The sequence below is a fragment of the Taudactylus pleione genome, unplaced genomic scaffold (assembly GCF_031769625.1).
Source record: "Taudactylus pleione unplaced genomic scaffold, aTauple2 ptg000026l, whole genome shotgun sequence".
Taxonomy (NCBI): Eukaryota; Metazoa; Chordata; class Amphibia; order Anura; family Myobatrachidae; genus Taudactylus; species Taudactylus pleione.
In genome coordinates, this window is record NW_028284428.1 from 11,782,020 (window position 1) to 11,808,922 (window position 26,903).

The 26,903-nt window shown below is 48.2% G+C and overlaps 1 protein-coding gene across 2 annotated transcripts in view; it reads right to left on the reverse strand.

The window, feature by feature from the left end:
* PPEF1 (protein phosphatase with EF-hand domain 1) overlaps positions 1 to 26,903 on the reverse strand; it is a 78,362-nt gene that overhangs the window by 13,457 nt on the left and 38,002 nt on the right. For both annotated transcript variants that reach the window (XM_088451634.1, XM_088451635.1), the window contains exon 12: positions 17,039 to 17,181. In XM_088451634.1, coding sequence (XP_088307760.1) covers positions 17,039 to 17,181 — 143 coding nt within the window. The remainder of the gene's footprint in view (positions 1 to 17,038; positions 17,182 to 26,903) is intronic.

Consider the following 26,903-nt stretch of genomic DNA (forward strand, 5'->3'; position numbering starts at 1 on the left):
TGACAGGCAGGACCAGACCCCCCCCAAATAATATTTTGCTGCACAAAGGCTCCCCCCAGCCCCACGTGTGCACCAGACACCCCCCCACTAATATGCTCCACAAATACATACAGTACTCACAGAACTCTTCTGAAAACATGACAGCAGGGCCGGAGCTAGTGTGTTTTATCTTATCACCCCCTGCAAACTATAAATGTGCGCCTTCCTTCAAATAGGAGAGGCAGTGGGTGACACTGGGCAGAGGCAGTAGGGGACACAAAGTGGGTGACACTGGGGAAAGGCAGTGGATAACACTGTGGAGAGGCAGTTGGTGACACTGGGGAGAGGCAGTGGGTGACACTGGGGAGAGGCAGTGGGTGACACTGGGGAGAGGCAGTGGGTGACACTGGGGAGAGGCAGTGGGTGACACTGGGGAGAGGCAGTGGGTGACACTGGGGAGAGGCAGAGGGTGACACTGGGGAGAGGCAGCGGGTGACACTGGGGAGAGGCAGTGGGTGACACTGGGGAGAGGCAGTGGGTGACACTGGGGAGAGGCAGTGGGTGACAGTAAATAGGTGACAGGCAGTGGGTGACACTGCGGGGAGGCAGTGGACAACGCTGGGGACAGGAAGTGGCTGACTGGGAGAGGCAGTGTGTGACAGAGGATGACGGGGAGAGGGTGACAGGCAGTGGGTGAGAGAGAGAGGGTGACAGGCATTGGGTGATAGGGAGTGAGAGAGAGAGGCAGTGGGTGATGTTAGTAGAAGGTGAAAGGCAGTGGGTGACAGAGAGTGTGACGGGGAGACAGGGACACCAAGGAGAATTAGAGGGTGAGGCAGTGAGGTAGTGGGTGGCAGGAAGATGCAGAGGGTGTCAGGAAAGAATGATGGGTAGAGGCAGTGGTAGATGCCAGGGAGAGGCAAAGGGTGACAGGGAGAGGCAGTGGGCGACACCAGGGAGAGGCAATGGCGACACCAGAGAGAGGCAGTGGGCGACACCAGGGAGAGGCAATGGCACGCCAGGGAGGGGCAGTGGGCAACACCAGGGAGGGGCAGTGGGCAACACCAGGGAGGGGCAGTGGGCGACACCAGGGAGGGGCAGTGGGCGACACCAGGGAGAGACAGTGGGCAACACCAGGGGAACACTAGGCTGGAAAAGGGAGTGTCAGTGACACAGACTGTGTCAGTGACAGACCCGCGCCGCGGCTGCACTGTTGACAGGCAGCAGCACCAGCAGCTAAGGTTATGACTAGAGGGCTGCAGGGGACCTGTGACGTCACACCCACGTGACCCGGCATGAAAGGGGGAGGGACGGGGATGGTAACGGGGGACCAAAAGTGTCCATGGGGCTGCGAGGATCGCAAAGGACAGCTCTTATCGGAAGAGCTGTCCTTTGTGCTACTGATTGCATATGTTAGAGCATATGCGATCAGTAGGGATGCGGTGCGTGGCGGTAAGTACTGCACTATTAGTGCATCCTGCCCGCTGACAGAGTATGAGAATGTCAGTGGGTGACATTCCCAGTAGCCGTATGTGTCCCTTACTGTACCATCAGATGCATATAAATCATATCCTTTATATTGTAAAAGAAACATAATACACAATACATAATGTATAAAGGGCCTGATTCAGATTTGGGAATAGAGTAAGAAAGAGCAAGTAACTCTGCATCTGGGTAAAACGATGTTGCACTGCAGGTGGGGCAGATTAAAATTTGCAGAGATAATTAGATTTGAGAGGGATGTGTCCAAGATGAAATCTAAATTGCAGTATAAAAATAAAGCTGTCCAGCATTTGTGGGCTACATGCAAAAGCAGCCAGTAGTTACCCTGCATGCAATAATCTGTATGAATATTTGCACCTCTTGCATTGCAACATGGTTTGTCCAGGTGCACAGTTACTTGCTCTATATTACTCTATTCCCAAATCTGAATCAGGCCCAATAAAGGAAACTAAATGGAATCGGTATGAAATAGCCGCCGGATCATATACTGACACCAGAAGACCGAAGGAAGCAAATCCCGACTGGGGCTGGTAAGGACACTAACCCTCACCCTGTCCTAACCCTCCCTTATTGGTGCCTAACCCTAACCCCCCCCCCGTCAGTGCCTACCCCCCCTCCCCGAACCCTCCCAGGAGGGTGCCTAACCCAAAGTACCCCTGAGGATCCCCAAACGTAACCCCCCCCCCCACACAGCTATAACCCAAGACACCTGGCTTACCTTCATATGGTATGCTGGGTGTTGGGATTTCATAGTGGGGCTAATGATAGGCCTCAGGATTTCGACGCCTATATTTAGTCCCATGTCGGACTTGCAGTGTCGTGATAGTGAGAGACTGTAGATAGATAGATAGATGTAGAAACCCCCCAGATAGTAAGTGACTGTAGATAGATAGATGTAGAAACCCCCCAGAAAGTGAGAGACTGTAGGTAGATAGATGTAGAAACCCCCCAGAAAGTGAGAGACTGTAGATAGATAGATGTAGAACCCCCCCAGAGAGTGAGAGACTGTAGATAGATAGATGTAGAAACCACACAGACAGAGAGAGAGAGAGAGAGAGAGAGAGAGAGACTGTAGATATATAGATAGATGTAGAAACCACCCAGTGAGAGAGAGATACTGTAGATATATAGATAGTAGGGGTGTGCACCGGCCACTTTTCGTGTTTTGTGTTTTGGTTTTGGATCTGGATCTTTCTTCGTGTTTTGGATCTGGATTGGTTTTGCCAAAACCACCCTTCCGTGTTTTGGGTTCTGGGTTTTGTGTTTTGGATCTGTATTTTTTTTTTAAAAAGCATAAAAACAGCTAAAATCACAGAATTTGTTGGTTTCTCTGCTCCTATGCTATTATTAACCTCAATAACCTTAATTTCCACTCATTTCCAGTCTATTCTGAACACCTCACACCTCACAATAGTGTTTTCATGTCCAAAAGGTTGCACCGAGGTAGCTGGATGACTATGCTAAGCGACACGAGTGGGCGGCACAAACACGTGACCCATCTAGGAGTGACACTGCAGTGGCAGACAGGATGGCAGTTAGAAAAACTAGGCCCCAAACTGTACATAATGCAAAGAAAAAAAAGAAGTGCAAGATGGAATTGTCCTTGGGCCCTCCCACCCACCCTTATGTTGTATAAACAGGACATGCACACTTTAACAAATCAATCATTTCAGCGCCAGGGTCTGCCACACAACTGTGGCTGAAATGATTGGTTCGTTTGGGCCCCCACAAAACAAGCTGGCAATTAATGTGTCCCTGCACAAACTGGCTCTACGGAGGCAAGATGTCATCCTCATCCTCCTCATCCACCGATTCCTCACCCTCTTCAGTGTGTACATCCTCATCCTCACAAAGTATTAACTCGTCCCCACTTGAATCCACCACCACAGGTCCCTCTGTACCTTCTGGAGGCTGGTCTCCCTGGAAGAGCTGATAATTCATTTTGATGAACATCATCTTCTCCACATTCTGTGGAAGCAACCTCCTACGCCTTTCGCTGACAAGGTTCCCGGCTGCACTAAACACTCTTTCGGAGTACACACTGGAGGGGGGGCAACTCAGGTAAAATAGAGCCAGCTTGTACAGGGGCCTCCAAATTGCCTCTTTTTCCTGCCAGTACAGGTATGGACTGTCTGACATGCCTACTTGGATGCTGTCACCGATGTAATCCTCCACCATTCTGTCAATGGTGACAGTATCATATGCAGTGACAGTAGACATGTCAGAAATTGTTGCCAGGTCCTTCAGTCCGGACCAGATGTCCAAACTTGGTCCTGCCTGCCCTGCATCACCGCCAGCGGGTTGCTTAGGATACCTAAGTTTTTCCTGGCAGCCCCAGTTGCGGGAGAAAATGAAGAAGGAGCCGTTGACGTGTCACGTTCCGCTTCAGCTGACAGTGTGTTCACCAGCAGGTCTTTGCACCTCTGCAGGCTTGTGTCGGCCGGAAAGAGAGACACCACATAGGCTTTAAACCTAGGATCAAGCACGGTGGCCAAAATGTAGTGGTCTGATTTCAACAGATTGACCACCCTGGAATCCTGGCAAAGCGAATGAAGGGCTTCATCCACAAGTCCCACATGCCGAGCGGAATCGCTCCGTCTTAGCTCCTCCTTCACTTTCTCCAGCTGCTTCTGCAAAAGCCTGATGAGGGGAATGACCTGACTCAAGCTGGCTGTGTCTGAACTGACTTCACGTGTGGCAAGTTCGAAGGGCTGGAGAACCTTGCACAACACGGAAATCATTCTCCACTGCGCTTGAGTCAGGTGCATACCCCCTCCTTTGCCTATGTCATAGGTGGATGTATAGGCTTGTATGGCCTTTTGCTGCTCCTCCATCCTCTGAAGCATATAGAGGGTTGAGTTCCACCGCGTCACAACCTCTTGCTTCAGGTGATGGCGGGGCAGGTTCAAGAGTGTTTGCTGGCGCTCCAGTCTTCGGCACGCAGTCGCTGAATGGCGAAAGTGGCCAGAAATTTTTCGGGCCACCCAAAGCATCTCCTGCACGCCCCTGTCGCTTTTCAGAAAATTCTGCACCACCAAGTTTATTGTGTGAGCAAAACATGGGACGTGCTGGAATTTGCCCAGATGTAATGCCCGCACAATATTGGTGGCGTTGTCAGATATCACAAATCCCCAGGAGAGTCTAAGTGGGGTAAGCCACTGGGCGATGATTTCCCTCAGTTTCTCTAAGAGGTTGTCGGCGGTGTGCCTCTTACTGAAACCGGTGATACACAGCGTAGCCTGCCTTGTAACGAGCTGGCGTTTCTGAGATGCTGCTACTGGTGACGCTGCTGCTGTTGCTGCGTAAGGTGATACATCTACCCAGTGGGCTGTCACAGTCATATAGTCTTTAGTCTGCCCTGTTCCACTTGTCCACATGTCCGTGGTTAAGTGGACATTGTGTACAACGGCATTTTTCAGGACACTGAGTACACTTTTTCTGACGTTTCTGTACAGTCTCGGTATCGCCTGCCTAGTGAAGTGGAATCTAGACGGGATTTGGAACCGGGGACACACTACCTCCATCAATTGTCTAAATCCCACTGCACTAATGGCGGATACCGGACGCACGTCTAACACCAACATAGCAGTCAAGGCCTCAGTTATACGTTTTGCTTCAGGATGACTGCTGTCGTACTTCATCCTCCTCGCTAAGGACTGTTGGAGGGTCAATTGTTTAGTAAAAGTAGTGGTGTTCCTACTTCCTCTCTGGGATGATGAACGACTCCCAGCAGCAGCAACAGCAGCAGCGGCAGCAGTAGGCGTAGCAATGCAGGATCCTCCAGAGGAATCCCGGATAGGAGAGTCAGTCATGCCAGTGACATGGCCTGCAGGACTACTTCCGATCCTGACTAAGGAGGAAATTGACGAGGAGGGAGTTGACGGTGTGGTTTGCAGGCGCTTGGATACAACAGGACAACGGGATTTAGGTGTCCCTGGACTGCTTACGGTCTTAGCCAAAGTTTCTGAACTTGACAGTAACTTTTTATGAACGCGCTGCAGGTGCCGTATAAGGGAGGATGTTCCTAGGTGGTTGACGTCCCTACCCCTACTTATTTCACCTTTACATATGGTACATATGGCAAGACAGTTGTTGTCCGGATTTGGATAGAAATATTGCCAGACCAAAAAGGTGGAATGTTTAGTCTTCTGCACAGGCATGACCGTGATGGGCTTTTTCATCCCACGGACAACAACTGTCTCCCCCGGAGCCTGATTTAAACAAACCACATCACCATCAGAATCCTCCTCGCCAACTTCCTCCTCAGCGCCAGCTACACCAGTATCCTCATCCTGTTGTACTTCAACAGTGACATCTTCAATTTGCATATCAGCAAGTGGACTGTGGGTGCTCCTTTCAGCACTTGCAGGGGGCGTGCAAATGGTGGAAAGAGCCACCTCTTCCCGTCCAGTGCTGGGAAGGTCAGGCATCGCAACCACCCCCACACTTGGACTCTCCTTGGGGATTTGTGATATCTTCTTAGAAAGCACAGTTCTTCGCTGTGCTTTTGCCAGCTTAACTCTGTTGATTTTTTTAGTGGGAGGAGGGCTTCCATCGTCATGTGAAGCTGAACCACTAGTCATGAACATACTAGGGATCGACCTTAGCCGTTCCTTGCCACTCCGTGTCGTAAATGGCATATTGGCAAGTTTACGTTTCTCTTAAGCTGATTTAAATGTCTTTTTCAAGGTCATTTTCCTGAACTTTGCCATTTGGGATTGTATGTGCCCTCTACTATGACATTGGGCATCGGCCTTGGCAGACGACGTTGATGGCATGTTATCGTCTATGTCATGACTAGTGGCAGCAGCTTCAGCACTAGGAGGAAGTGGTTCTTGATCTTTCTCTATTTTATTTTTATCGGAGAAAGTTTGGTCCTCCATTTATGTTATATCGATTTGATATATACGTGCGGCTAAACACAGAAAATAATTTTTTTTTGGTTTGGACTGGAGTGTACTTTCGGGGGTTACAGCACCCTTAACGGTCAAGCCAGCCGGCCCTTTACTTATGACACAGGCGCACGCTTGGCACTACTTTGTTGATGCACGTGCGGCTACTGCGCACACAATTCACAAACACAGAAAATCATTTTTTTTTTGGTTTGGACTGGAGTGTACTTTGGGGGTTACAGCACCCTTTAACGGTCAAGCCAGCCGGCCCTTTACTTATGACACAGGCGCACGCTTGGCACTACTTTGTTGATGCACGTGCGGCTACTGCGCACACAATTCACAAACACAGAAAATAATATTTTTTTTGGTTTGGACTGGAGTGTACTTTGGGGGTTACAGCACCCTTTAACGGTCAAGCCAGCCGGCCCTTTACTTATGACACAGGCGCACGCTTGGCACTACTTTGTTGATGCACGTGCGGCTACTGCGCACACAATTCACAAACACAGAAAATAATATTTTTTTTGGTTTGGACTGGAGTGTACTTTGGGGGTTACAGCACCCTTTAACGGTCAAGCCAGCCGGCCCTTTACTTATGACACAGGCGCACGCTTGGCACTACTTTGTTGATGCACGTGCGGCTACTGCGCACACAATTCACAAACACAGAAAATAATATTTTTTTTGGTTTGGACTGGAGTGTACTTTGGGGGTTACAGCACCCTTTAACGGTCAAGCCAGCCGGCCCTTTACTTATGACACAGGCGCACGCTTGGCACTACTTTGTTGATGCACGTGCGGCTACTGCGCACACAATTCACAAACACAGAAAATAATTTTTTTTTTAGCACTTGGGGGGAGCACCCCTGATGGACAGAGCACCCCCTGGACAACACTACAGCACTCCTTTAGGACTGGGACACTGCACAGGACTTTGGAGTGGACACAGCCCCTATGGAGAACTGACTGCACAACACAGTCCAGCCAGCCCCTATGGACTTTGAAGTAGTGGACACAGCCCCTATTAACAACAGCAGCACAGCACAACACAGCCAGCCCCTATGGACTTTGAAGTAGTGGACACAGCCCCTATTAACAACAGCAGCACAGCACAACACAGCCAGCCCCTATGGACTTTGAAGTAGTGGACAACAGCAGCACTACACTACACTACACTACACAGCCCTAACTCCCACCCTCCCTCTTCACTGTCCACAGCCGAGTGAGAAAATGGCGCCGACGCGGGTACCTTATATAGGATCCAAAACCCGCGAGACTCGGAAGGCGGGATGATGACGTTTTGCCTCGATTTCAGATCCGAGTCAGGCGGGAAAAGTCGAGCCTGACTCGGATCGGACTCGGATCGGGGGGGCTCGGATTTCAGAAATCCGAACCCGCTCACCCCTAATAGATAGATGTAGAACCCCCCCCAGATAGTGAGAGACTGTAGATATATAGATATAGAAATCCCCCAGAGAGTGAGACACGGTAGATGGATAGCTGTAGAACCCCCCCCCCCCCCCCGGAAAGTAAGACACTGTAGATAGATAGACAGATGTAGAAACCCCCCAGATAGTGAGAGACTGTGGATAGATAGATAGATAGTGTGATGACTTGGGGTATGTAGCTCAGTAGATGGGTGTCAGTGGTACAGTGTTTAGTGCTCAAATGAGGACCCATGCAGCTTTTCCAGGTAAAATAAATGGAAATGGTACTTTAATGTCAGCATAATTCTGGAAACAATAATAACAAATGCCTAGCCCAATCAGGGCAACTAACTCACTTCTTCAACCCTCTCTACCGTGGGTGCAGCTAATCTGCTAACAAAGTCTCTCACAGTCTCTGTGCCTTCCCTGTATCCTCCAGGTATACAGTCGGCCCTGGCTTCCTCAGCCTGCAGCCCAGCTGCCTCAATGTCACTCAGTCTGAGAGTTTGTGGTCCCCCCTTGCCTCCTGCAAGGTCCAGACACAGGCCTCCTGGCCCCCAATGGCTCGCTCAGCTTCACTGGGCTCTCTGCTTCCACAATCCCACATGCACTGTTTCCCACAGCAGCCTGACTGGTCTGCCTTCTCATCAGCCCACACCTGAGCTCTATCCACAAGGCAGCCCTTATACAACTTCCCAGAATCCTTTTCTTCTCTGTGTGGGCAGATCTCTCCTGCCCCACACAGAATCTGCTGCTCACCAGTGCCATCTCTGGTGATACTGCCACGATAGATAGATAGATAGATAGATAGATAGATAGATAGATAGATAGATAGATAGATAGATAGATAGATGTAGAAACCCCCCAGAGAGTGAGACATGGTAGATAGATAGATGTAGAAACCCCCCAGAAAGTGAGGCACTGTAGATAGATAGATAGATAGATAGATAGATAGATAGATAGATAGATAGATAGATATAGGAACCCATAACGTAAAGAAAATGTAAGTTGAATCCAGGCGCAAGGCAAAATCTGTGTCAGCACAATCCTGATCTCCAAATAACCTTCCCAATGAGGTAGCAATAATAAATAATACAAAATAGGTGATCAGATCAAAGGCGATACAGAAAAAACAGAAAGCTAATGGTAAATGATGATAAATTCAAACCACCATGCTGTCAATCAAATTCTTCCTCATATGGGGTAAACTCCAAATGGACAGGATATGAAAAATAAACACAAAAAGAAAAAAACAAATGTGAAGCACAATAACAATTTTGGGTAAAAAAACTCAAATAATTATAGGTCCCGTGTGGAAAAGGAGTTGTGTGTCAGCTGGAGATGATAAAACAAGGGATAGAACCTCGCCACCAATCTATGAGAGACTGAACGTACCAAAGACTCACATAGAAAATGGGTAAGAAAAATATATAAAGGTATCTTTCACCATAAATCAAATGGTATCGCAAATACTGAATGGGCGTACCCCAACTCACGTATTCAGGAGGTGGGGATCCACATGTAACGGTATCTTTAAACTTCTTAGTTTTTTAATCCAAAAGATTCCACAGGATAAATTAAATGAAGAATACTTTATTAAGTAAAATGGGGACAATATAGCAGGATCTTGAATGACCAGAGTCCAAAATTGTCCATGCAAGGTAGGGCAGCAATTAGTCCAATAACAAGTAACAAGGTCCGGACTTAATACAAGTAGAACTCACTGCATACCTCCAAGCATAGCAGTCCTGGTCTGTGTGAATGTTCTTAAAGCCCACTGGTCTCAGCACCAACGCCGTTTCGATCTCCAAATGATCTTTGTCAAGGTGTCTTGGTATTTATATGTATTATTGTGGAACTGTTTTATATAATGTTGCCATTTCCTTTGATGTTGCATATTTTCTGGGCCTGTTGCATCTTACTCAGTCATGTATGCATAGCCTTCATCTGACTGTTCTCCTTTTTTTATAAATTCCATTTAATAACTAAAAACTTTAAATAAGTAAATAAATAAGTACAATCCTAATGTCCCCTCACTTTCATGAATAATAACAACAATTAAACTGTAGTGAGGACTATTTTAGAGGATATTTCATATAAGAACTATGGATTACCCCTGGAGGAGTTTAAACCCCAAGGACGAGTAAGCATACAAGTCCTAGTTGTTGGCAGTTATACGGTGTTCTGTGTTGCTGGGTATATTAGTTAGTGGGTGTTAGTTTTGAGGTGGAATTATGGGTGGGGATACAGTTTTGTGCAGCTTCTTTGTTAAGTTCCTGCCCTCCCAACCTCGATTAGTTGTCAACTTTATGTTGGTGGGCACAGGAAAGAGCGGTAGCAGTGGCCATATGATGGTTATAATTAGAGATAAGCGGTTCCGGTTCTCTGAGAACTGGACCCACCCGAACATAAGGGATCCTAGTACGGCTCGGGTTTTCCCACCTAACTCGGAATACAAAATGAGGCAAAACGTCATCATCCTGCTGTCGGATTCTTGCGGGTTTTGGTTTCTATAAAGGTCATGGTGACCGGCGCCATTTTCACTCCGGCTGTGGAGAGTGTACAGAACAGACGTGCTTTGTTCTTCTTTGTTGTTCAAGGGTGCAGTGCAGTGGTGGAACTACCGGTGGTGCAGCTGATGCTCTTGACCGGGGCCCGCCACAATATAGGGGTCCACACTGCCTGTATGGTAGGCTGCAGTGCAGCTGCTTGCCAGGCAGTCATCAAGGCTGTGGCTGACCTGGCCGGCAGCTACACGCAGGGGACCGGAGCACAGTGCTGTCAGGCTCAGCACTGCAGTGCACTACTGGGTAATATATCCCAGTAGTCTCTACAGTGGGGGTCAGAGGAGCATGTGCTGAATTCTGATTGGAGGAGCCCATCACATGCTTCTCTGACCCAGCAGCAGCGCAGCCTCATGGGTGTGACTCATTGTGATGCTGTGACTGCTGCTTTGCCGGCTGCCTGAGGATGCTGCTGATGAGTACACTATGATGGGTACTACAGGTAGCATAATGTGTGGGGAATACAGTAGTATAATGTGCGGGCACTAGAGGTGGCATAATGTGTGGGCACTACAGGCGGCATAATGTGTGGGGACTACAGTGTAGTATAATGTGTGGGCACTACAGTGTAGTATAATGTGTGGGCATTACAGGTGGCATATGTGGGGACTACAGGTGGCATAATGTGTAGGCACTACAGTGTAGCATTATGTGTGGGCACTACAGGTGGCATAATGTGGGGGGTACTACAGTGTGGTAGAATGTGTCGGGCACCCACTGCATCTTCCTGTCACACACTGCCTGTCACCCTCTCCCTCTCACCCACTGCCTGGCACATCTCCCTATCACTCTCTCCCTGTCATCCTCTCCCCAATGCTTTTCCCTGTCATTACTGCCTGTCACCTCTACCTATCACTCTCTCCCTGTCACACACTGCTTATCCCCTCTCCCTTTCACCCATTGCCTGTCAACTGTCCCTGTCCCCCTCTCCCCCTCTCTGTCACCCACTGCTTCTCCCTGTCACCTCTCACCCTCTCCTCTTTCACCCACTGCCTCTTCCCTCTCCCTGTCACCCACTGCATGCCACCTCTCCCTGTCACCCACTGCTTCTCCCTGTAACCCACGGCCTGTCTCCTCTCCCTATCACCCATTCCCTGTCACCCACTGCCTCCTCCCTCTCCTTGTCACCCACTGCCTCTTCCTTCTCCCTGTCACCCACTGCCTGTTATCTCTCCATTACCCACTGATTTTCCCTGTCACCTTCTACCTCTGCACTTTGAACTTGGAGTAGGGCAGAGGAGCGGGGCCCAAAGTATGTGTTGTTGGGTGGGGGCTGTAGTAGAACCAATCTTTTACATTGGTAAAGAAAAAAACATCAAAAGGTAAAGCTAGCTGCAGAAAGGCATAAAATTGGCAATATGCTTTTCACCACACGAAGTGGCAAGGAAAGGCTAAGGCCTTGGCCTTTATTTCCTACTGGTGGTTCTGCCTCTTATGATGATGTAAGCCCTTCTCCCTGTAGACGTTTCAAAAAAATTTAAATTGTTAAGGCACAGGAACCAACTGTGCGCTCAGAAATTTCACAAATCCCTGAGGAGCGTCTAAGTGTGTCGGCGGGTGCCATGTGTGAGCCTGCCCTTTCCAAAACTGTACACAAAGAGGAGCCTCCGTCCACAACGTGTGTGTCCTCTGCAACTGTGGGTATGAACAGCACAAGTCAACATGCTGACATAGAAATTGAGGAAGCTTCTGTGGAAGTGCACCAGGATGAGAAGGATATTTGTGTAGCTGATGCTAATAAAGATGTTGATGATGAGGATGCTGATGATGAGGATGTTGTTGAAGAGGATGTTTGTGTAAATCAGGCCCCAGTGAAACAGTTGTTGCTCATGATAAGGAAAAGCCCATTGTCATGCCTGTGCATAAAACAAAAAAATCCACTCCTTATGTGCGTAATAGTTCCTACCCAAATCCAGACCACAATTGTCAAGCCATCTGTACATGTTGTCAAGCCAGAGTAAGTAGAGGTATGGACCCCAACCATCTAGGAAGCTCCTCCCTGTTATGTAATCTACAGCGCATCCATAAAAAGTGTTTGCAAAATTCAGAAACTTTGGCTAAAAAAGTAACAACAAGCAGTCCAGCATCAGCTAGCTTCCTTCTCTCTGATAGATCCAAGCATCTTCACCACCAACGCCTTCATCAACAATATCCTCAATCATGATCGGAAGTAGTTCTGCATCCAATTAGATAAGGCTAACTCAGTCCTTCCCTATCCTGGATTCCTCAGAAGAATCATTGAGCACTATGCCTGCTGCTGCTGCTACTGCTGGGAGTGGATCTTCATCCCAGAAAGGGACTAGGAAGACTACTAGTAGTAGTTCTAAAAAACAATTGACTGTTAAACAATCCTTTGCAAGGGGGAGCAAGTATGACAGCAGTCACACAGTTGCACAGCGGATCACTGACTCCATAACATCTGTGCTGGTTTTAGATGTGCGTCCAATATCTGCCATTAGTGTGATGGGTTTTAGACAGGTCCTCTGTCCCCGCTACCAAATCCCATCTAGGTTCCACTTCACTAGAAAAGCAATTCCCAGCCTGTACAGGGACGTTAAAAAAACTTAATTAGTGTCCTCCAAAATGCCGTTGTACTCACTGTCCACTTAACCACAGATATATGGACAAGTGGAACAGGGCAAACGCAAGATTACATGAATGTAACAGCCCACTGGGTGGGTGTATTGCCTTCAGTGGCACCAACAGCAGCAGCAGCATCTAACAAAAAGCAGCTTATTCAGAGTAGGGCTACACAGGCTACTCTGTGTATAACCAGTTTCACTAAGAGGCATACTGCTGACAACCTCTTAAAATAACTCAGGGAAGTCATTGCAAAATGGCTTACCCTGCTTGGACTCTCCTCAGGATTTGTGATTTCTGACAATGCCAAAAATATTGTGAGAGCATAACAGCTAGGTGAATTCCGACAAGTCCCATGTTTTGGTCACACTATTAACTTGTTGGTGGTGCAAATTTTTTTTAAAAATCACAGGGCCGTGCAGGAGATGCTTTCCGTGGCCCACAAAATTTCTGGCCAATTTCACCATTTAGCAGGTGCATGTAGAAGATTGCAGCAGCTGCAAGAAATGTTGAATTTGCACTGTCACCAGCTGAAGCAAGAGGTAGTTACGAGGTGGAACTCCGCTCTTTATATGCTTGAGCGGATGGAGGAACAGCAAAAAGCCATCCAAAGCTACACAATGGAGTATGACATAGGAAGAGTAATGGGACTTTACCATACTCAAGCTCAGTGGAAAATACTTTCCGTGTTGTGCAGAGTGCTGAAACCCTTCGAAATAGTCACCTGTGAAGTGAGTTCAGACACTGCCATCTTGAGTCAGGTAATTCCCCTCATTAGACTGTTGGAAAAGCAGCTTGAGAAAGCTGAAATGAAGTGATTCCGCTAAGTATGTAGGACTTGTAGATCGTCCTTTATTCGCTTCGCCAGGATCCAAGGGTTGTCAGGATCTTCCAATCAGAGCAATACATTTTGGCGACCATCTTTCTTCCCAACGGACACAGATCTGAAGAGATGCAAAGAGCTGTTGGTAAGCAAATTGTCAGCTCAAGCGGCTCGTGATGCAGTGATAGATCCTCCTTCAGTTTCTCCAGCAAGCGCGGCTGCCAGGAAAAAACTAAACATTCCCAAAACAAGACCAACTGGTGATGCAGATGAGTCAACACAACCAAGTTTTGATATCTGGTCGGGTCTAAAAGAATTGACTACAATTAATGAGACCTCTACCATGACTCCATCTGATACGGTCACCATTCAAAGAATGCTTGAGGACTATTTTAATGATAGCGTCCAAATTGACATTTCAGATAGTACGTTTCACTACTGGCAGGAAAAAAAAGGCAATTTGGAGGCCCTTGCAGAAATTGGCTTTGCTTTAATTGAGCTGCCCACCCACCAGTGTGTAGTCAGAAAGAGCTTTCAGCACAGACGGGAACCTTGTCAGCAATCGGCGTAGGAGGCTACTTCCTCAAAATGTGGAAAAGATGATGTTCATCAAATGAACTACAAATTTCATGAGGAAGACCTTTAACGCCATTTACATCCAAAAATTACAGAGGCACCTGAGGCTGTAATGGTGGATTCAAGTGGGGACAAATTAATATTGTGTGAAGATGATGTCCACACTGATGAGGGCGAGGAATCGGAAGATGATGGCAACAACATCTTGCCTCTGTAAAGCCAGTTGTGTACGGAGCGATCACTGCCAGCAATGTCAGCTGCCCGTTGGTAGCTTGTTTTGTGGGGGCCCAAACAAACCAATCACTTTAGCCACAATTGGCAGTCCCTGTCGCTGAAGTGATTGGTTTGTTAAACTGTGCATGTCCTATATACAACATATGGGTGGATGGAACGGCCCAAAGACAATTCCATCTTGCACCTGTTTTCTTTGCATGATGTGCAGTTTGGGGCATTGCTGTCTGACATTTTTAATTTTATAGTTTATGAAACTGCCATTCTGTCGGCCACTGCTGTGTTGCAAAAGTTTAATAGATGTCCTATATTTTATTAAACTGCCGTGCTTTTGAGCCGCTGCTCTGACGCTTAATTTTTTAATTTATAGTTTCATACTGTATTTATTTCAATTAAAATCACAAGTAGGTATACGTCTAAAATACTCTTATGCCATTATTCAACCTTCATTTGTGGGCTTGGTTTTCCTTGATCATTACAGCCATGTTTGGTCAGATGCAACTCAAACACCAAATGGAAAGGCTATTTTGTGATGGTATTTGGAGATGTTCTCTCTCCTCCCCTCCCATCCTCCCCATCCATAATCCCAGAAGCACAATGATAACAGATGGTTAGTACCAGACTTTAAAAATCCCTCTGCCCTCTTCCTGTTCAGAGCTTCCGTTTTGTGTGCTGCCACAGACAGCATCTCCTGCATGCCCCTTTTAAAAAAAAAATGCTAGACCACCACAAGAGCTCAACTGGGACAAGGACTGATGTTTCTTTGAAAATTACTCCCCACCTCCCTCCATCATAAATTTGCATTGGAATCCAAAACTTAAATGAAATTTACTATGAATCAAGACTTCCTTTCCCTGCCTTCAATTACATACATACTCCATCTCCCTCAGGCCTCTTTATTAATGAAAAAATGTGTTTCCTTATGTGCCATGTTTGAAGTTGAACTGCCAGGCATTTGTGCCACCTACTACTGCCACTTAGCTTAGTCAGCCAGCTAGCTAGCTTAGTGCAAATTATGGGCCTAAACTGGATGAAAACTATATTGTGAGGTGGTCAAAATTGACTGGAAAGTTGTGGAATTTAATGTTATTGAGATTAATAATACTGTAGGAACAAAAACAGGCCCAAATTATGTGATTTTAGCTGTTTTTATGATTTTTTAAGAAAAAATACAGATCAAAAACCAAAACCAAAACACACAAGGGCGGTTTTGCCAAAACCAAATTCAGATCCAAAATACGAAGGAGATACAGATTCTAAATCAAAACCAAAACACAGGGGCGCACATCCTAGTTATAATTAAGATGCTCTCCCCTCCAATACATGTGTTAGAATGAATATACCGTACCGGGGTCAGGGGCACCACCTGCTTGGTTTTTATTTTTGCATCATCGGGATGGGAATTTGGATACCTTGAGTTGTTGGTGATGGGCCAGCAGTTGCCCCCCATCTAGATTTGCAGTTTTGTGGATGCATATGATGTTACTAAGCGCCTGATTGGGAATAGAGTAAGATAAAGCAAGTAACTGTGCATCTTGGAAAATCCATGTTGCACTGCAGGTGGGGCAGATTTAAAATGTGCAGAGAGCATTAGATTTGGGAGGGGGGTGTCCAAACTGACATCTAAATAGTAGTGTAAAAATAAATCTGTCCAGCATTTGTGGGCTACAGGCAAAAGCAGTCGGTATTTACCCCACATGCAAAAACAGGCATGTATTTGTAGGTTTGGGTATATCCCGGCTGTCGGGATGCCGCTGTTCAGAATACCAACAGTGGCATCCCGACAGCCAGAATACTGACACCCATTGGAACGGAAGGTAAGTTTTTCCCTACCCCTACCCTAACCCTTCCTCCCCAGTGCCTAAACCTAACCTCCCCCTAGTGCCTAAAACTATTCTCCCCCTCCCCGTACCCTAATCCTAAAATCCCCTCCCTAGTGCTTAAACCTAACCTCCCCCCTAGTGCCTAAACCTTACCTCCCCCTCCCCGCACCCTAATCCTAACCCTCCTTCCCGGTGCCTAACCCTACCTAAAGCTACCCCGTGCACCCCGATACTTACCATTTGGGATGCTGACGGTCAGGATACTGGTGCCGGGATCCTGACCTGTTGGGATTTCGGTGACGGTATTTAGACCGTCGGCATCCCACACGCCGGGATCCCGACTACATCCCGCATTTATATCCCTTGCATTGCAACATGGTTTGTCCAGGTTCACAGTTACTGTACTTGCTCTATTTTACTCTAATACCAACTCTGAATCAGGTTCTAAGTTCTGCCCATTGTTTCTTTAACACCATACCACTCATCCATCCATCTATCTATCTATCTATCTTTCACTAATCACCACACTGTTTTTTTGTATTATTTATTGTAAAACTAATTACAATGAATTGTTGTAACTGATATAATATAGATAAGTACTTGAATAGAAAACAAATGACACAAAGTTTTCTCAAACCTTTGGTGCAGCGTGAGTTTGCGTGTACACTTCCTAACTTGATATTGTACAAAGTGCGGAATCAGGTCGGGGCACAGTTTGAGATACGCTCCTCTGTTACTTCCTTCGTCATAGTAGTTAGATGCTGAAAATATGGTTATAACCTATGGGAAACAGATTGTTTTCTGAACACTTGCTATGGGAACACCCAGATATATGTTATTCAGCTAAAATGCAAACATGTTATTGAGAATTGACTTACATACAGATCTGGGATAACTGGCCCAATAAATGTGAAGAGAGATAACAGAATACTTTTGATACAAAACAAATTGCACACATTGGGCTTTCATGCCACGTTACCTGATGCGACACTACAGCTTTCTGGACTTAGGTACCCTGCCAATGAGCCGTAAGGTTGGTGTATCTCCTAGATCAGGGGTCAGGGAACTTCTTTACCTTTTATCCCAAAATATATTTAGATATGCTGACGTTACCCCCTTGATTTGAAAGGAAGGAAATCATATAGTAGTGCCCCCATATAGTGCCCCTGTAGTAGTGGCCCCGTATAATGCCCCTGTAGTGCCGCTTGTACAAAAAAAAAAGAAACTCTTACCTTAATCCCCGCTCCTGCATCCGCCGCTGTCCTGTCCGCACGGCTGCTCCTCAGAACTATGGGAGAGACGTCATGACGTCTCTCCCATAGTGCACATGGAGAGAGGTGGAGGCTGGAGTTCAGAAGAGAACTCCAACCTTCGGCTAACGCGGCGCTGCAGGGAAGGAGCCGGGCGCCCTCTGGTAATAACATCTCAGCGGGCGTCCGGCTTAGAGCCTCCCTGCGCCACAGAATGAATGATTCATATCCATGCCCGGCTGTCCGTCCATTACCCCCAGGAATTTCATTTTTACCCTATGTGGGGTAATTTAGCCCTGTTCCCTGACCACTGTCCTAGATCATCTCTCACATCAGCGATGCATGGGTGCTGCCATCTTGATTCTTGTCAGCTGACTCTCTACTCACCAATTAGGAGCTGGTCTAGGATCAGCTGATTCAAGAAGCCTATCAGGGCCAAGGGTACCCTATTTAAGGAAGTCTCAGTGAGCAGACCAATGCCAGAACAACTTCACTCCTATGACCTGCTACTGACTCCTGGCTGCTATTCCTGATCTGTTCCTGCGCTTCAGTCTGCAAAGATCAGCATTAGATCTGTTCCTGCGCTTCAATCTGCAAATTCCAGCATTTACTCTATGCAGTGCTGTTCAGTCTATCAGCACCATTATCCATTCCACTTTAGTCTGCAAATATCAGCATCCATCAGTGGCATAACTAGGGTATTTGGAGCCCAGGGCAAATTTGAAAATGGAGCCCCCCCGCTATGTGCGCGTGCCGCAAAATGGGCGTGGTCACAAGGGGCGTGGCCACTAAAAAATGGGGCTTGACAACATGACACACCCCTTTCTTGTCACTGGGAGCATTTCTTTCCTTTTGCACCTTAATGCAGTGCCCCTTATAGAGTCCCCTCTATACAGTGCCCCTAGTAGTGGTCCCTCTTATGCAGGCCCCCAGTAGTACCCCTTATATAGTACCCCCAGTATACAATGCCCCCAGTAGTGGTCCCTCTTATGCAGGCCCCCGGTAGTGCCTCTTATGCAGGCCCCCAGTAGTGCCCCTTATACAGTACCCCCAGTAGTGGTCCCCCTTATGCAGCCCCCGATTAGTTCCCCTTATACAGGCCCCCAGTAGTGATCCTCCATATACAGTGCCCCTTACACAATTCCCCCTGTAGTAGTTCCCCTTATACAGTGCCCCCAGTAGTGATCCCCCATATACAGCCCCCAGTAGTGATCCCCATATGCAGTGCCCTTTATACAGTGCCCACAGGAGTGATCCCCTCTTATGCAGGCCCCCAGTAGTGCCCCTTATGCAGGTCCCCAGTAGTTATCCCCCCTATGCAGTGCCCCCTGTAGTGGTTCTCCCTTTAATTGCCCCCTGTAGTGGATCTCCCTTTTCAGTGCCCCCAGTAGTAAGCCCCTTATTTAGTGCCCCAGTAGGAGTCCCCCCTGTGCAGTGCCCCCAGTAGTAAGCCCCTTATATAGTGCCCCAGTAGGAGTCCCCCCAGAAGTAGTCCCCCCCCAGTAGTGGTCCCCAGTAGTGGTCCCCCCAATGCAGTGCCCCCAGTAGTAGTCCCCGCTATATAGTGCCCTTTATATAGTGGCCGGCCCCAGTAGGAGCTCCCCTTGATGTAGTGCCCCCTGTAGTAATCCCCAATAGTGGTCCCCCCCAATGCAGTGCCCCCAGTAGTATCCCCCCTAGTAGTAGTCCCCAGTAGTGGTGGTCCCCCCCTCCCGAAGCAGTGCCCCCAGTAGTAGTCCCCTCCTTAGTAATAGTCCCCCCCCTCCCGATAAATATACACGGAAATTAAACAATAAAAGAAAAATTCTTACCTGATTCCACGTATGTGAGGAGACAAGGGAAAAGGACTTCTAGGACTTGCCTGCATGTTGAAAAGAGTTATGACCCAGTTCTGTGTTCTTAAATTGAAACCCTCAGTCTGCATGTCTCATACAGGAAGTTTGCCAGCAGCAGACAGCAAAGGTGTGTTCCTGTTACAAAACCCTCCTCCTTCCTCTCTGCAAAGACTGACACCTGAGCCCACCAATGAGGGAGAGAGAGGGAAGTAGGGTGGTGCAGCAAGAGGAATTGTGGGATAGTGTGTGTGTAGAGTGTGACTCTGAAGGTTGGGGTGTTGTCCCCTCTCAGTGTCTTAAGATATATAACAGCTCTGTGTGCCCTGTTACAGCTGGCCAGGTAGGGAAGAGATATATAGCAGCTCTGTGTTCCCTGTTACAGCTGGCCAGGTAGGGAAGAGATATACAGCAGCTGGAAAAGACTTTGCTGAACTCTGAGTGGACTGTAATGATATAACCCTGCTTACTGTTTGCTGAATTTCTGTGTCTCCATGAATAAAGTTCATCATTCCTTCATTATAACCTGCTCCACTGTGTGATCCCTGAACCCCAGGATACCCAGGACACCCGGTATCCTCACATTTGGCGGCAGCGGTGGGACGTCACACAGTTCCTGCAGTAATTCCAGGGGAGTGAGTAGAAGCCACGCTAATACCAGAGAATATCAGCATGGAGAGTCAGTCAGCAGTTGCAACCGGCGGCCAAATTGAAAACGTCATGAGAGAGCAGGAGAAGTTTTACCGGACAGCCCGGAAACCGCACCTGCAAGGATTTTGCAGGATGAAGGGAATTGCTTATAATGGGACTGACACCCGGGAGATTCTGGTACTACGGTTGTTGGAGTGGGATCGTGCACACCCAGAGGATCCCGACCACCTGAGTGATGATGAAGAAGGACCGACAGGCAGTGGAAGCACTTCCAGTCGGTTACCCGAGTCAACCACCGCTACTCCCGCCCTACTACAGAGCTGGCTGGGGGCGCTAGGTGAAAGTGCAACTACACAAGAGAGAGCTGGAGTGATCCAAGCAATATTAGGGGTACAAATCCCTACTAGCAGCGGAACTGTGCTGTCGCCCAGAGGGGCTGAACAAGAGAAGCGGCGCTTGGGATTTAAGGATGTTCCCACATTTCGAGAGAATGAAACTGACATTGACACTCACCTGCAGATCTTTGAGAATCTCATGGGAGTGCACGGGATAGAGCCAGCTGAATGGCCCAAGTACTTGGGGCCAAGTCTCACCGGTAGGGCTTTGGAAGCCTACAGGGCTCTAACTTCCCAGGAATGTGGAATCTACACCTGCATAAAGAAGGCATTGCTGGCTAAGTTTCAGATCACTGCAGAATCTTATCGTCTCAAATTCAGGACACTGAGCAAAAGTGGGACTGCTTCCTACCAAGAGTTTGCCAGTCAGCTACGGCAAGCTTGTGGAAAATGGCTCGAGGGTAGACAGGCCTCTACCGTGGAGCAGATCATCAACCTAATTGTGGCAGAACAACTAATGATTAAGATGGCACCAGAGATACGGGAGTGGGTCGCAGACCGGAAGCCCAGCACGCCTGAACAAGCTGCAGAATGGGCTGATGAATATATAGCTAACCGTCCCCAATGGAGAGTCTTCAGTGCAACAGGTGGTACAAGAACCCCACGAGCGGAGAAGCTCCCTGACAGAGAACCACGCATAAATGATAGTAGTAAAGGAGGCCCTATCAAAAACATTTCTTATCAACCACCCAGATTCAAAGTGGCTAACCCAGAACCTCGGAAGTGCTACCGCTGCAATCAACCAGGACACTTGTTGAGGGACTGTCCACGCACGCGAGGGCCATTCCCTGGGGCTAGACCGGCCCCAGTCTCTGTGGTATGTTACCCCATGGAGGATTATTGCGAGGAGGTCATCCATTCAGATGCGACCGAGATGATGGATGGGGTGTATATTGTAGACCTGGTTCTGGGGGAGGAGCAGGCAACTCCTCAGAATATGCAGGGGCACTTACAGCCTGTGTTGGTAGAGGACCAGCGGGTACAGGGCCTACGAGATTCTGGGGCCTCACTCACATTGATTGAGCCAGACCTGATTCCCACCTCCCGGGTGATTCCTGGACAGTATGTACGAATTGCCACCGCCGGGGGACAACAGACCGATATCCCCGTCGCCAAGATACATCTCGACTGGGGAGCTGATCAAGGAATCGTGGAGGTCGGAGTACTCAAGGGGCTACCAGCCAAGGTCATCCTCGGGAATGATCTGGGACAGGGACTGGTGACACGCTTCGTTCAAGTGGTGACCCGGAGCCAAACCCAAAGAGCAGTGACCCAGGTGACAGATTCAGAACAGAACCAACCTACCCCGACCACAATGGTGAGTGATTCCAGTTTCTTGTCCAGTACTTCAGAGTTAGACTTGGGGGAGGTGGACCGGAGCGAGTTTCGACAGGCCCAACGGACAGACCCTTCCCTAAGTAAATTAAGGAGCACAGCCGACCTGGGGTTGGAAACAGCTGATGGGAGCAAGATAGTTTGGGAAGAGGAATTGCTGTACCGAGTGGTCGTTCTTCAGTCTGGACAGGAAACAGTAATGCCTACTAAACAGTTGGTGGTACCTACACCGTACAGAGCACAATTGCTAGCCCTTGCTCATGACATTCCAGCGGCCGGGCATTTTGGCACCCGTAAAACACTGGCACGATTGTTGCGGAATTTCTTCTGGCCACGAATCTCTAGAGACGTTAAGCAGTATCGAGACACCTGCAATACCTGCCAAAGGCTCGGGAAGCCCCAGCGAAAAGCTCCTCTGCACCCATTACCTATTATAGGGGAGCCCTTTGCCCGTGTTGCCATAGACCTAATTGGACCATTAGCTATTCCCAGTCATACGGGAAAGAAGTACATCCTAACACTGGTGGACTTTGCTACACGCTATCCTGAGGCTGTGGCCCTATCATCTATTGACACAGAACACGTTGCGCAAGCATTAACAGACATATTCAGTCGGCTTGGATACCCACAGGAAGTCATCACAGATCAAGGGCCCCAATTCCAAGGTGAACTAATGCAAACCCTGTGGGAAAAGTGGGGGGTTCGACCTCTTCGGACCACCTCTTACCATCCACAGACCAACGGACTCTGTGAACGTTTCAATGGAACGCTAAAAAGACTTCTACAAGCTTACGTGCTGTCCGAGGGGAGGGACTGGGAGAGAGCCCTTCAACAGCTTCTCTTCGCTTATCGGGAAGTCCCACAGGCGTCTACTGGATATTCCCCATTTGAACTTTTGTACGGCCGGAAAGTGCGGGGGCCTCTAGACCTGGTCAAAGAGAGCTGGGAGGGAACTTTCCAAGAACACCAGCAGCCCATTTTACAATATGTAGAGAATATGCGGAACCGCATGAGAAGATTGCTACAGTTAACCCAAGAGCATCTCAGGGAATCACAAGAGAGACAAAAGGAATGGTATGACGCCCATGCTCAAGACCGAGAGTTGCATCCAGGGCAAAAAGTAATGGTGCTTATCCCAGTGCGAAGAAACAAACTGCAGGCTATGTGGGAAGGACCGTATACCGTGGTAAGGCGCACCGGGCCGGTCAATTACGTGATTGCCCTGGATAAGGGAGGGAAGTACCTACGCACCTTCCATATAAATCGAATTAAGGCCTATCGTGATCGTCAAGTAGTAACAATGGCGGTATGTTGTCCTCCAATGGAGGCACCAGAAACTGATCCATTGCTTGACCTTTTGGGAGCTGCTAAAGAGAAGAAAGGAGTGGAATCAGTCCAGGTGGGACAACAGTTGAATGCAGCCCAGCAGCAAGAGATGTGGAGGATCTTAGAGGCTGAACAGGCCCAGTTTTCTTGTCTACCTGGTCGAACTCATCTGACCGCCCACCATGTGGACACTGGGAGTGCTAGGCCCATCCGACAAGTCGCTTACCGGATGACTCCAGGTGTTATGAGGCAGGTAAAGGCTGAGATCGAGGAGATGCTAGCTTTGGGGGTCATAGTGCCATCTAAAAGCCCATGGGCTGCTGGGGTTGTGTTGGTTCCCAAGAAAGATGGGACCACACGGTTTTGTGTGGACTATCGCAAATTGAACGAAGTCACCACCACTGATGCTTACCCTATGCCCCGTGTTGATGAGCTACTGGATCGGATTGGAGGGGCTGAGTTTGTCTCAACATTGGATTTGAGCAAAGGCTACTGGCAAATCCCACTTACCAAAGAGGCCCAGGAGCGTTCTGCCTTCATCACACCGGAAGGACTCTTTGAGTGGACTACAATGCCTTTCGGGATGAAGAACGCCCCTGCCACATTCCAGCGAATGGTTAATGACCTCTTGGAGGGGTGTCAAGACTTTTCCCAAGCCTACTTAGATGACATTGCCATCTTCAGCCATACCTGGGAGGAGCATTTAATTCAGGTGACAGAAGTGCTGAAGAGGATTAGACAGGCTGGACTCACCATACGCCCAGATAAGTGTCAAATGGGGATGGCTGAGGTTCAGTACCTAGGACATCGGGTCGGAGGAGGTGCTATCAGACCTGATCCGGCAAAGGTGGAGGCTATTTCCAATTGGCCCCAACCTGTCAACCAAAAACAAGTGCGGGCGTTCCTTGGAGTCGCTGGCTATTACAGGAAATTTATACCACATTACAGCACCGTGGCCAAGGCTCTGACAGACTTGACCAAAAAGAGATATGCTCGGAATATTGAATGGACTGTTGAATGTGAGCAAGCTTTCAACACCTTAAAAGACTTGCTGACTCGAGCCCCAGTGTTGGCTGCCCCTGACTACAACAGAAAGTTTATTGTGCAGACAGACGCATCAGGGTGTGGACTTGGGGCAGTGTTGAGTCAAGTGGGAGCAGATGGTAGGGAACATCCAATTGTGTATCTATCCCGTAAACTAGCTGACCGAGAGATAGCCTACGCCACTATTGAAAAAGAATGTCTAGCCATAGTCTGGGCCTTAAAGAAGCTACAACCATATCTTTATGGGAAAGAATTTACTGTTGTCACTGACCATAACCCGTTGTATTGGCTAAACAGAACCTCGGGGGAAAATGGGAGGTTGTTGAGGTGGAGTCTGGCGTTACAAAGTTTCAACTTTTCCATTTCTCACAAAAAGGGACGAGAACATCACAATGCTGACGGGCTATCCAGATGTGAGGAAACAAATATCAAGCTTCGCAGACCCTCGGGCCGAGTCGACAGTCAGGACTCCAACATTGGGACCATGTCTGTCTCCTCGATTTAAGAAGGGGGAGGTATGTGAGGAGACAAGGGAAAAGGACTTCTAGGACTTGCCTGCATGTTGAAAAGAGTTATGACCCAGTTCTGTGTTCTTAAATTGAAACCCTCAGTCTGCATGTCTCATACAGGAAGTTTGCCAGCAGCAGACAGCAAAGGTGTGTTCCTGTTACAAAACCCTCCTCCTTCCTCTCTGCAAAGACTGACACCTGAGCCCACCAATGAGGGAGAGAGAGGGAAGTAGGGTGGTGCAGCAAGAGGAATTGTGGGATAGTGTGTGTGTAGAGTGTGACTCTGAAGGTTGGGGTGTTGTCCCCTCTCAGTGTCTTAAGATATATAACAGCTCTGTGTGCCCTGTTACAGCTGGCCAGGTAGGGAAGAGATATATAGCAGCTCTGTGTTCCCTGTTACAGCTGGCCAGGTAGGGAAGAGATATACAGCAGCTGGAAAAGACTTTGCTGAACTCTGAGTGGACTGTAATGATATAACCCTGCTTACTGTTTGCTGAATTTCTGTGTCTCCATGAATAAAGTTCATCATTCCTTCATTATAACCTGCTCCACTGTGTGATCCCTGAACCCCAGGATACCCAGGACACCCGGTATCCTCACACACGCTCCCGCCACCGCCGCCCGCACGTCAGTCCTCCCGGGCTGGCGCACTCTGCATTATGGGAAAGACATCATGACGTCTCTCCCATTACCCACTGCAGGAGCCAGAAGGGAGCCGGCTCTTGCAGTGGGCGCTGTGGCTGCAGCAGTCAATGAGAGTCTATCTAACTCTCATTGGCTGCTGTTTAACACACACATCGTCGCCGCTTGGCGTTGATGTATGTGCAGTAGCAGCAGCAGCCAATGAGAGTCGTCTGACTCTCATTGGCTGCTGGTTAACACACACATCACCGCCAGCGCTGGCGGTGAAGTGTGTGTTAGCACAGCCTGAGCCCGCCTGCCTGCCACCTTCCTCCTGGCGCTATTGGGCAAGCGTTCAGGGGAGGGAAGGGGCTCACCTGTGCAGCACAGGATCGGCGCTGGGAAGCCTAGCCCCGGTCCTGTGTAAATGTGGTGCGGGGGGTTACCCAAAAAATCGGGAGCCTACCCCGAATTCCGGGAGGGTAGGCATGTATGATTAATAGTTGTAATATTTACTTACTATTTTATACATGGTAATATTTTTATTTGTACAGCTAAATAGATCACAGCCCAACAAAAAATAAATAACAATTTGTTTAGTTGCCAAAGATATTTGAAGAATTTACAGTATTTTAAGGTTGCTGAATTCAAAAATGAAAGTAGTTTTATTGAATTGGCTCTAGTTTGCTCTAATGGATAAATGGGAATCGGTATGTAATGCCGGTGGCTGTTTAGTGCCGGATCAAATACCGACAGCGACGGGTCGAAATACCGACAGCTGAAGGTAAGTATCCTAACCCTCCCCTCCCCCCCCAACCCTCCCTTAGGGGTGCCTAACACTAACCTCCCCCCTAGTGCCTAAACCTAACCCCCCCTCCCCGCACCCTAAACCTAACCCTCCTGGGGGGGTGCCTAACCATATCCCCCACTAGTGGTGCCTAAGCCTAACCCCCCCTTCCCCTACCCTAACCCTCCCAGGGGGTGCCTAACCCTAAGTCTGTCCCGGGGGTCCCTAAACCTAACCCTCCCCCCCACGCGGCTAGACGCTAAGACACCCGGCATACCTTCATTCGGTGTGTCGGGATTCTGTAGTTGTCTTTATTTTTAGTCCCATGTCGGGATGTAAGTGTCAGAATATCAGCGGGCGGGATAGCGCCTATTGGTATCCTGACTGCATCCCGATAAATGGATATCCTCAAGTAACAGGAAACTTAGCCATAATGTGTGGATGGGAATCTATCGAAACATTCTAGAAGGTGAGACATGTGAATATTCTAGGTGTTCTCTCCATGATCATTCTAGAATATTCCCTCTCCGTATACTGTATAAGTGATCAGCCAACCAACCAGCAGTCAGTTAACAGTTGTCTAATGTGTTTTTCTTGTTTCTCATCCATGTATCTCAAAAAATAGAGGCAATCTAGCAAAACTGATGTCATATTCGGAATCAACACCACAAAGTTACCCCAAAATCTCTCTAATATGATTAGCAATAAAATGAGTGTTAATAATTTTTTTGTTAAAATTGCCCTTTATTGGT